At 35.1% G+C, this 12,306-nt stretch overlaps 1 protein-coding gene across 2 annotated transcripts in view; it reads right to left on the reverse strand.

Moving 5' to 3' along the window:
• Positions 1 to 3,441: 3,441 nt before the first annotated feature.
• LOC129004487 (uncharacterized) overlaps positions 3,442 to 12,306 on the reverse strand; it is a 29,525-nt gene continuing 20,660 nt past the window's right edge. For both annotated transcript variants that reach the window (XM_054433091.1, XM_054433090.1), the window contains one exon: positions 3,442 to 6,098. In XM_054433091.1, the coding sequence (XP_054289066.1) occupies positions 5,419 to 6,098 (680 nt within the window). In that variant the 3' untranslated portion in view covers positions 3,442 to 5,418. The remainder of the gene's footprint in view (positions 6,099 to 12,306) is intronic.

The raw sequence follows: 12,306 nt of genomic DNA on the forward strand, positions 1-12,306 counted from the left end.
AACAATGAGTTTTTGGGAAAATATCATACTCGGTTTTATCATTATTTGGCCCAAAACTACTTCCAGGGGTTTGGAATTTTACTTATACCCTGTAAAAAAACTCTATAAACCAAAACGACCTAGGTACTGATTGTTGGGGTAACTTACTATTCGCACCGCATTTTAATGGGGAGGGGGTCCTACCCACACATGTTGACCGGAAATGAAAATGCACTTGTCAAAATAGGAAGATCTGCCAAAACAGGGTTTCAAAAACAAACATGACCTGGCCCTGATGGGTGGGATCTTGTATCCGTCTTCCACTTAGGGCAGACACTTCTCCATCAAATTCCATTCAGAAATGTGCAAAAAAAAGATAAAAAAAAGTAGAGACGGGGTCGTAAAATGACCTATATTCGTCACAATATCATTTTACAATACATTCAAGCTTATTGCCCGAGGTTTTTAATTGAACGAGGGCGAATACAATACTTTTCGCCTGTGAGACAAAATTTGTCGTTTCACTACTCCACTAAAACAATTATGTCAAACATTGTTTTTATTGTTTACCTTTATGAATTAGCTTCAAAAATTATTATGTTCACCTTGTTTCACTTTCGTGTGAACAAATGTTACTGTGGATGTCAGTGATGTTACCGTTATCAAGAAGAAACACCCCGCCAACACAAAAATAAATTCAAATTTGTCTAAATGTCGGCAAAGGGTCAATGCCAATGTTTGTGTAGCAAAACATAAAACATACAAAATAAAAAAAAATACCCCCGCCGCAGCAAACCTGCCGACTAAGCGAATTTCCATTTGTCTGAATTGATTTTCAGTTAAATATATTTTAATAACATTAGGTTTAACGAGTAGGCCTACCTAGGTTTGCTGCTACAAGGAAACTAATAAAGTGTGTTTTTGAGTAAAATATTGATAGCTTAGTACAAAATAAATAAATTTGCCAAGTTTGATCAAAATATATTCATAAACAAGCAAACTACAACATTTGACAATTTTCTCCATAAGAATAACATGGGAATTTTAAATTTACAATTTTTTTAATTTTCTCCGTTACTAATATTCGAACAAAAATACTTTTATATACTAAATTATTTGTTTTTTTAAGCTCTTTAAAAAGGTCTAAAGAGAAATTGGGAAATTTTGTGTTTTGAGGGTCAAAAGTGAGAAAAACCAATTTTTACCCCATAAAACCCCCCGTAAAGCCCCGTTCCCATGGTCCGATCGTGCTGGTTCGCGAACTCATTCAAGTTTATCCCGCTTTACACCTTTAAACCGAATTTCATCAAAATCGGACAAAAATTACTCAAGTTATCGCGTTCACGGACGTATATATATATAAGTCTATATATATATATATATACATATATAAAAATTTGAACGAATAGTGTTTTTGGCCTCTGGGGACATCAAAATGAAAAAGTAAATCGGTCCCGGGTCTAGGTCTTACCGTGCCACCTACGGTAATAGCTACTTCCCTATAGGGAAATTCGCTAAAACACGATGATTGACACAAAACGTTGATAATGAACGTTGCAACCACATTTTATCATTTAGGTTAGGACTTTTCTTCCGTGCTATTAGGCAGCAGCCCTGAGCTATAACTATATTTGGAGTCACCACTGTGTTTTAAAAGCGTACCTACCACTGTTTTTTACAGTTTTTCATATCGTTATGTTGACCATGGAAAAGGCGATTTGAGGGGAAGATCTCATACTACAGTACCTTTTATTGCTTAATTATAAGTAGCAGCTGACTGTTCCGACAAACCTCAGGGGTTGTTTTAGAGGCAGGGTCATGTGAAGGGATTTTTCCCTCTAAAACCAAATAAATTTAGTGAACATAGTGTTAGTGGGAATTGAATTGATTGTGAATCAAAATGGTCTTTAAAACCAAGCAGCCCAAGATCAAATTGACGATGGAAATTATCCATTTCATTCTAGCACCGAAAAAAGCATTTTCCGTTTAAGTTCCATCAACATCACATTTCAGTCGAGGAGTCGAGGTGAATCCAAGCATTTGAGAGTTATTTTCATAAACAAGAAACCGAGAACGGTTATTACTGCTGGCAAAAGTGCTGGGAAGTCAATTTTGGTACAAGTTGCGAGTACTTTTCATCAAGACGCAACGATTCTTACACAGATCTCAGTAAAACTAAAAATATGTTTCCCCCAATTAACATGTTTAAAGGCAATGTTCATTGCGCAGAAAACACACAATGACAAAACTAACAACCCAGCCATGGGCGCGGGCTAACAACCATGCCATGGGCGTGATCGTCCATCAATATAGGCTAGGGATGGCAAGAGCCTACCACCATAAGACCCCACTTTAACTTCAATTTTTCAGATTGTACGGTAAAAACAAAAATGTTTTATACCAGGAGAAAACCAAGAGGCAGACGACCCTTGGAAAACCAAAGCTGAGATGGTTGGACAAAGTGGAAAAGAAGACATGGTAGTAAAACACTCCCCTCAATAAATTTCAGTTGTCTATAACTTTGGCTACTACTACTGTATTCTTAATGAATGTGTAAATAAAGTTTAATTGTCTATAACTCAATAGGATAAAGTAAGAGTATAAGTATAGGCTACATGATGTTATGCACTCAAAATGATTTACATAAACAATTGCTCTACCATGAGAAATGGCTTAACATGGTGGAAACAGAGTATTCACTTCAGTTTTTTTGGATTGGTTGCATGTCATTTTCTTGCCCGGGGGGGGGGGGGGGGGGGGTCAGTAAAAGGGCACAAAGCTAAATTTTCATCTTCTATCCAGCAAGGTAATTTCTAGTAACCCCTGCAGCACTGTCTCTTCAAGCTCCTGTTGCTTGGAGCCTTTACTTGAGGTCAGTCCTGGTAGCTCAGCTATTCAATAGTTTACTACTTCAGAGCACTCATTGTACTTTTTTGTGGAATGATTATTATTAATTTCTGTGATCCCAGTAAAATGAATTACTTAATACAACAAATACAGTATTATCCTTGTTTGTTGGGTAATCAATTTAAACCATAGGCCCTATTGTATGTACTGTAACTATACTAATAGATACCAGAGAAAATAGTTTTGAAAAGAAACTTTTAATATAATGGACATTTCATCTCAGATAGCTTTCCTCCCATGAATTCCATTGCATTTTTCTCTTATTTTTACTTTAGATTTTGAACCTGATGTCTAGCAGATGAGTTGGCTAGTGATTAATTTAATCAAAATCTTAAGAAGTAAAAATTCCACTAAGATTGCACAAAAACTGCACAGAAAAGAACACTAATTAAAATACATTCATACTGAGCAAGTTCATTAGAAAAATGCCAAATCAAAATACTTAGTTTTTCAAAATCAACCGATTTAGGTACTGAATTAATGATTTCTATAAAACATTAAATCATACATCTTTGTGGCACTAAAGGAGTTGAGGATTGAAATAACAAAACAAACTGTGGTTATTAATATATGTTATTCTATATAATACTGTATTACATACAAGAAATGCACTTTTCGGAAACTGACAGAAGAGTCATACTACGCCTAAGGACTGAAAGTTTCAAATCTATACGCTCTACACCAGACGTAGGCACTCTTGGTGCAAATCGTACAGAACTTCCAACATATACATCCATCATTATCACAAGGGTCGTAAATATTATCAAACTACAAATAGGATTTCTCTTTTTGTCATGGTAAAAAAAATCTGTTTGCGCAGTCCCTCACTTACTGTTACTGGCGATTTTTGAAATCCAATAGGACGTACAAACTCCTACTGTTAAACAGATGACTAATATTTAAATTATTTCAATGAAATAACAATTGTTCACATTACAAATCTAGTATTTGAAAAGAAATTACTATTTTCATACTAGGAACAGGCCGATACCTGAGAACAGTGAATTTAGTTTCTTTTGGAATATCACAATAGATCTGAGTTTCTAATGATCCCTGATACAGAATATTGCTAGAGTTATCCACCATTATTGCATATCTGTGCTGCAATAGATGAACGTATTGAAAATCACAAATGACTGTAATCACTAAGAAACAAAAGACTTAAACTGAGATTTAAACAAAATTCTAGAATACCGTAAGACAACGTAAATTGAAAACAAAAACACAACCTCTGGTTTAAACACAAAGATAACAACATTCAACAGAATGTAAAGACATGATATCGGCCTATTCATATGTGTAAACAGACAACCTCACTATATAGCGCTTATTAACTATTGATACTTTCCATGAGAAAGGTAGGCGGAGAGATATTACCTCCTGGATCATTGTTGAACCGTATAGACTTATCCTATATCACTAACTAATGCGAATCCATCTAGTACAGAATACAATAAACTCTCTCAATCCAACAAACAAAAAGTTAATGAGCAAAACAAAAACAACGATTAGCGGTGCTCATCATAATTTTGTACAAAAAATAACTTTATATAAACTCGCTGAACGACAAGATTCTCGTTCTTATTCTGTACTAAACTTCCGTTTTTTTCGTTTAACGAAAGTTTTACGATAATAAAAATAGTCTATTCGCTCTTAATCAGCAAGATCAGTCTTTAAGGAAAATATCACATACAGTATCGACACTTATATTAAAAGATCAGAGTTGTGTATCAAAATACCGTGGCATCATTAGTGTTCGGTTCAAAACCAACCTTTCTCTTGGATCCGCAACTTAAGTTAAAATTATTCGCTACATATCACAGTTAAAAGTGTAATTGAGGTCTCCTCGTGAAAAAACGCTCGATAAAATTAGCGTTCTCGTTAATAAAATATAATTTACACGTTATATAGAACTAACTATGTACACGACCCTTGAGGGTTGACAGATCATATAGAGGGTTAAGGAACATTTTTGGATCCAAAGAACCTTATGACTAAACATTATAACACAAAGATTAAAACAATACTGTATCGCAAAAGCGAAATCTCGATATAACAGACAACTAATATTTATTTAGCACTGGAAAGAACGTGACATCTCGTAACAGCACAAAAACGTCCGCTCAAAATACATATCGCGAAAGAAACTTTCCGACAACATCGAGATCAGCTCGTCGTTCTCCCAGCACTGACTAAATTTACACAAAATTAAATTCTGCCGATAATAGAAATTATAAACACTCGAGCTCCCAACCCTCCCCCCTTCTGAATGTTTCGTGCATTTCAAAGAGCATACAGAAGATTTATCTACCGACAATAATTATTACAAGTGATGGGAAACTAAATGTGGAATGTGGCTTCTGGATATATTACAGAGCCGTATCGATAAAACAACAATTTGGCTTAGAGTTCCCGAAGTATAAGTGCATCGTCAGCCCAAACACCGATTATAAAACTTTAAACATGAAACACTACTAACAACATAAAAACCGGCTACACAAAAACAAAACTAAAACCAAAATGTGTAGTAGATTATTGTTGGACAGCCTGAGGCTGACTGAACTGGTAGGTGTAAGGCATGGCGGGTTGGTACTGGGCTGCGTATCCGCTCTGATAGGCGCAAGGGTTGGCCGGGGGTGGGCGGTTGGGTTGGAAAAACTTGTGGTTGATGAGACTCTGCACCCCGGCGTCGGAGTTGTGTTGCAGCATGTACGGGGGAGGGACTGTGAACATCCCCTGATGTTGTCCGTTCTCTACGTAGTTCTGCTGCCTGTTAAACCTCTGTCCTTGGTATCCGCCTCCGTTTCGAACCTGGTTTTGTCCATAACTGTTTCTGTTCTGCCCGAATCCGCTGTTACCCTGGTGCTGACCTCCGTAAGCTCCCTGATGGTATCCGTTCTGAGGGAACCCATTCTGCTGCCCGAATCCGTTCTGGTGGCCGTAGGTGTTGGGATAAGCGTTAGGTGTGAAGCCATTGTGAGGTGACTGGTAGTTCTGATAGTTCTGTCCGCTCTTCTGATGGAAGCTACGAGGTGTCTGATTGGTAGAGTTCTGCGTCGGCTGCTGGTAGCGGTTGTGTGGAGAGCTGCTCTGTCCGCTGGGTTTGAACTCTTGAGCCTGAGCTGCAGACACAGCATTCCAAGTGTTGCTGTTGACATTGCTTCGGATGTTTCCGCTGTTGTCCTTGTTGCGGTTGTTCCATCTGTTGCGGGCTGCAAGAAAAAGCCATTATTAAGTCACTGTTGTGTGTGCTCACAAGCATAACAATTACTCAGCTTTTTAAGTGCAGTCAAGTGTAATATTTAGCTGTTGTTATTGATGAAACATTATAATCAAACTGGCTTTACTTATTATTATGAATAAAGAAATTATAGAAACAAATCATTTATAATGATTGAATATTTATTATTTGTGATCAAAATTCACTGGCAAAATTAAATTTTACTTCCTTGAAAACACACTGTACAATTTAAAAAAATATTCTATAATACAATGTTTATAATTACTTTATCCATGCACTTACATTTCAAATATATAATAGATTAACTCAAAACATAGAGGCGGTTTGGGAGATCTATATTAGCGCTAGTGTGTGACTAAGAACCTGATATTTCCGGTATTTAAGCTGTAGCCTAGAAAACTGCTTTGTGAGCTTGGGATCAGTTAGGCGCGCACCTAACATGTGCAGGGATAATCTTGCGCCTAAATATTGTTTGGGAGTCAAGTTAGTAGACTTAGGCGCCAGCCTAAGAGATAATTCCAGTGGGTTTGGGAGACCAATTTCGGGACTAAGAGATATAATTTAGTCATTAAAATTAGTGAGTTTAGTCCGCAGCATTAGTCTTGCCAGGGGGCAGGTTTAAGTCAACATCATGCCAGTATTATACCTCATTAGCATGTTAGTTATTTACATATTAACTAAAAGAATGTTATGTTGGAATTCTTTATTATATTCCGAACAATTTCATTACTCTCAAAGTATATTTGAAAAAAGTTTTTTTTTAGGTTTACAATGAAAAAAGTTTTTTTTTAGGTTTACAATGTTCAAAATAAAACAAAGATTGCCTAGTAAGCTTTTAACAAAAAATTATTTTGTTTTTGTATTTATTGTTTGCTGCAATATAAATATGGTTGATAACTGGAGTTGTTTCAAGTGAGAGGATAATTAAAAACACCCAAACCTTAATTATAAATAATTTATTAGTTAAAATAAATTATTTACTATAAAAAAGTGAGCAAATACGCATTCCCCTGCGCACCCTCCCCCTCCCACTATGAGAGAGGCATTGATAGCATTACATTTTTTTTGCTGTAGGTACCTTCCACAGAGAAAAGGGTGATTTATTAGATTGTGCCGAATCTACCGCTTGTCAAATAGTTCATAAGGTGGGACTGGTTGGCTATTTGCTTGGAATTAAAGAGAGAATATACTAAATGCCCCTCAGGGAATTACGCAACTGAAACTAAAAATAGTTTTTTTAACAAGTAAAGATTCCCAGAAGTTTTGAGTTTCATTGATGGAACTCACATTCCTATTGTCTGCCCTCCCACTCCAGACAAAGAGGAGTATAGGAACAGAAAAGGCTTCTTTTCCATCAATGTATTAGCCGCTGCTGGTGCCGAACTAGAATTTACGTTTATAGTTGCAGGATGGAAGGGAAGTACACACGACTCAGGTTTTAAGTGTACATCATTTTGAGTGTAACTTTTGGTCTTCCAAACGAAGTAGCCTACAAATGAACCTGTTAACATAGTACTTTTTCCAACCGATCAGGATAAAATAGTCTGATTTAATATATAAATAATATAGTCACTGCTGAATGTATCGAATCGATTTCAGGTTCTTCGTTGCATCCTGTTACGCCTGCCCAGGGACGTTATCAAAGAGCATTAGTTCGGACAAGATCGACTGTCGAAAGAATGTTTGGTCTATTGAAAAACTGATTCAGGTGTCCAAGGTCAAAATTCAGGCTTATAGGGTCAAAATAAGAGAATATTATATCAAAAAGGGCGTCATGATTAAAATTTTACAGTAAATTAGTAATAGAAATTAGTGTAATTAGTTTTTATTTTCTGATTTCCCTTATCATACCTTACGGGAAATGCACGTTCTACATTTTAACCTGATTTTGTAACATTGTTAAATACCTACTCATTTATAACAGACTTTGGTTAAATAAAAAAATAATAATAATAGGCAATAATATTTCAAATCTTTTATTAATAAACATTAATAAAAAACATAAGTATAAAAAACAAATATTAATCAGGCCTACCTTATTAAAAATAACTATTACGCATAGGAAACCCAGTTATGATATAGTTCAACTTTGAAAATTACTAAATGTATCAGTCTAAAACATCAGTCTTACTAGTTAAGTATCAAGTAACAATTTTTCAGCCTTGTATTACCTATTTTTAGAATGATTTTGGAGTGACTTGTTTAGGCTATGTTTACAGTAGTAAAACATGTCTCACACTCCTTACACTTAAGGGTGCGCTCTACCCCTGCCGTTTTGTGTAAACACAAGGGTCTGGGGCAACAGTGTTTCCAAAGGCTAAACTTAACGTAGAATCAAAGTTAGAGTGGCATTTTGAAGAGGATTAAATTATCTAAATTGTTGTGGTTTCAATATGTTTAATATCGCACCATAAAGCCTGAAAATCTTCTTTGGATGTATACGAAAAACAGCAATTTTAAACTGCTCTAACTAATTATAGAATTGTTTCTTAAAAATTCTAAAACCAGGGTCGCATATACAGGGTTAGTAAAAAGTCTGGAGACCCCCTGTCATTTTTTTATGGCCCATACTAGAAAAACTAAACTTGGCACAACTTTATGGCATGTTATGAAGTACTTTTTTTGCATTAGCGGCATTTGGAGGATTTTGGGGAAAACTACAAAATTTCAAATGGTACGACCCATTGAGTTACCCCTCATCTTGAACGTCCTGGTAAAAGAAAACCAACAACGCCAACTAGAGGTCTTTATCTCAATCCAGTATAAAATGGAATGGAAGTCAATTGAAATTCTCAGAAGTGAAATTTAACTTACAGCTTTCCAAGTCTTGAGATTCCCTGTAGATTTTGTAACAGCTCACACTAGAAAAACTTAACTCGGCACACCTTTATGGCATGTTATGATTTACTTTTTGGGCATAACCACCACTTGGTGTACATCCCAAAAATGGGAGATTTGGGGGAAACTCAAAAAATTTCAAACGGTAAGACCCATTGAGTGACCCCTCATTTTGAACGTCCTGGTAAACAAAAACTAACAACGCAAACTAGAGGTCTCTATATCAATCCAGTAAAAAATGGCAGCTGATTAAAATCTTAAGAAATCAGAACTAAATTGCAATTTTATATTCAATCAGCTGCCATTTTTACTGGATTGATATAGAGACCTATAGTTTGCGTTGTTAGTTTTTGTTTACCAGGACGTTCAAAATGAGGGGTCACTCAATGGGTCTTACCGTTTGAAATTTTTTAGTTTCCCCCAAAATCTCCAATTTTGGCAATGTACACCAAGTACCGGTTATGCCCAAAAAGTACTTCATAACATGCCATTAAGGTGTGAAGAGTTTAGTTTTTCTAGTATGGGCCGTTAAATAATTAACAGGGGGTCTCCAGACTTTTTACTAACCCTGTATTGTTCTTTGTTCTGTAAAACCCCACTCTTTGTTTTTTGCTAGCATGTTTGGGTAGTTTACAAAGGCAGTTGCTGTGAACGTCTGCAAGCGCTTCTCGCGGCGCAACATATCTACTGAAGCCTGAGCTGAGGTAAAGCGCACCCTTAACAAAACTTTTTCATCATTTGTGAGACGAAACAAAAAATTATAAAACAATTAAAGCAATATTTACATATAAAGAATATTATATAAGAACGCCTTCGCAAAGAACACGCAACAACAACGCACTCCTGTATTGCGGGTATTGCATTGACTTACTGCAGGCGTTTTAAAGATTTTTTCATATTGTCTCAAAAATATCTTGATCAAAATAAAATCTCGTCTCGTAGAACAAGATTTAAAATTTCCTAAAATTTCTAAACCCGTCAACCCGTACACTTTTTTTTTAAAGTTTTACTATTCCTATTATTTACAGCTACAAAGTTATAAAAATATATTCGAAAATACAAATATGTTCAAATGTTAACTGCATACTTTTGATACCAGTATTACGGTATTTTCTTTACTATTGCATGTAATAACTAATTAACCTATCACGAAAAGATTGCTTTTAATACTTTGGCAAAATTAATAGTTCCTTACACCTTAACTAAAATACTAAATTAATATAAGTTCGACATTAATTTCAAACGAAATAACACTTATATCAATAAAAGAATAACACCTAGGCACTTAACACCAACAAAACGAAAAAAACAAATTGTATACAGTACGGTACTATAACCAATTTCACCTTGAGGTATACAGTCTTTATATGTCAAAAAAAGATTGTTTATCACTAAAACCAAAAAAGTGAAATCATTCCTTGGACCTTAACGCAGTAAAGACATTATAACGGAATAAATACATGATAAAAATTAATTAATTATGTACTAAAGAAATTACTAGAAAAATGTTCCCAATACCATAACACTAATTAATAATAAAATTACTATTGAACGTCTTATTAGAACATAAATCGGGCAATATTTGAAATATTTAGATTCATGCCTTATTGACCATTATCAAAATCGAATTTTACAGATGACATTCAGATTAATCATCAATTTTAGTAACTCTGTAAAAAAATATTATCATATTAAACTATTTTAGTTACAGTATAACCAGGTTTTAGTTCGTAAGGTGTTGACTGAAGAGCTGAAATGTTCGTTGCTCTATGCTTTCTTCTACATCTCCTGCATGATGTTATTGGCTAGCTTCTTGCCGAAGAGCAATTCGTTTCTTCAATTCCCAATAACTCATTTCTTCTTTAATAACTTTCATTTTTTCCTCGTGCTCTTGTTTTAAATATTCCATTCTTTTTTTGTGGAATTCTTCGGCATACTTCACAACTTTCTTGTGTGCTTTCTTTGTGCTGCCTGGAGGAGGGGTTGTAGATGGGGTACTCCCATCTGTAGTAGAGGTACTCGCTCTCGACGACGAAGCAGCAGATGGGGATTCTATTGAAGTGGGCTCGTCAAATGTTAGTTCATCGTCCTCTAAAAAGAAAACCCTTTCATAGTTTTTAAACAATGAAAAATATTTTGATTTCAAAAAATTTATTGTTGGCAAGTGCCTTAGTACTTGCATGATTGGAATCGTATAATTGGTCAGTTTAGGTGCCTAAGCACTGCGTATAAATTAATTAAAATCCTAAAGGGGAAATGTAAAGCTGTTAAAATAATTTCTTCTCATCCAAAATTAATTAATCCTTCAGCTTCACGGTGACGATCTATTTGAGCGAGCCACCTCAAGTTAATTGCACCATCCCCCTCTCACCCCTTACCCCATGGTCGGGGAGAACGTCTATGTTTGGCTCAAATCGCCGCTGCCCAGGGGGTGGTGACCGCATGACGTAACACGGCTGGAACTGGTGCATGTATAGAATCCATGGATTTTTAATTGTTACCTTTGCAAAAAATTTCTGAAGAATAAAAATTACGACAGCTTTTACAACTCGACTTTTACGTGCTTAACCTATAAATTGAACTCAAACTATTTATTCGTACTGAAGAGTAACTGTGGAAGCAAAATAGAACCATTTTAATGCACATTAAGTACTGTATTTATTATTTAACAATGATTGTAATTTGTTGTAAAACTAAGTTCACTAGAACTTATTTATCATAAGGTTTGGTGTTATTCAGGTTAAACGCATGTCCTGTTAATGTTTTGTAACATTGTGTATGGAACAAGTTAATCAATGAGTTTGATAGAGTACATTAAAAACCTACTAAATAACAAAGAAAAATTAGTTTGACTACATTACAGTAATAGCCAAACGGACACAGGAAGCAAACACATGAAGTTGGATTATCATGTCTCGACAGGAATCAAAACACAACTGAGTTGCACTGTATGCAAAACTTTGAATTACTGAGGCACATTTGTGCCACCTTCGACTTAAGGTAAACTTCGAGTTACTGAGGCTCGATAAAGGGAAAATTTGAGTTACAGAGGATGAATATTACTGATAAAATGTTGTTAAAATTCAACTAGGCCCTAATTGAGGAAAAATATTTAGAAACTTCAAACTTAAAAAGGTAGTTTTAACATTATGATTAATGTGGGTTTCAAGGGGATTTAAAATAAGTCGAGATATTAAGGTTAGAGTACTTGAGGTTCGACTGTAGTATACATTTTTTACAAATTATTAATTAATTTTGATTTTTCAATAATTTTGTATTTTGCTTAGTGTGGGAATGGTAGGCCTAAATCTATACATATATATTGGATATTATTATCACCT

Source organism: Macrosteles quadrilineatus, unplaced genomic scaffold (genome assembly GCF_028750875.1).
Source record: "Macrosteles quadrilineatus isolate MER2022 unplaced genomic scaffold, UCM_ALF_1.0 Scaffold_9__3_contigs__length_116548681, whole genome shotgun sequence".
Classification (NCBI taxonomy): Eukaryota; Metazoa; Arthropoda; class Insecta; order Hemiptera; family Cicadellidae; genus Macrosteles; species Macrosteles quadrilineatus.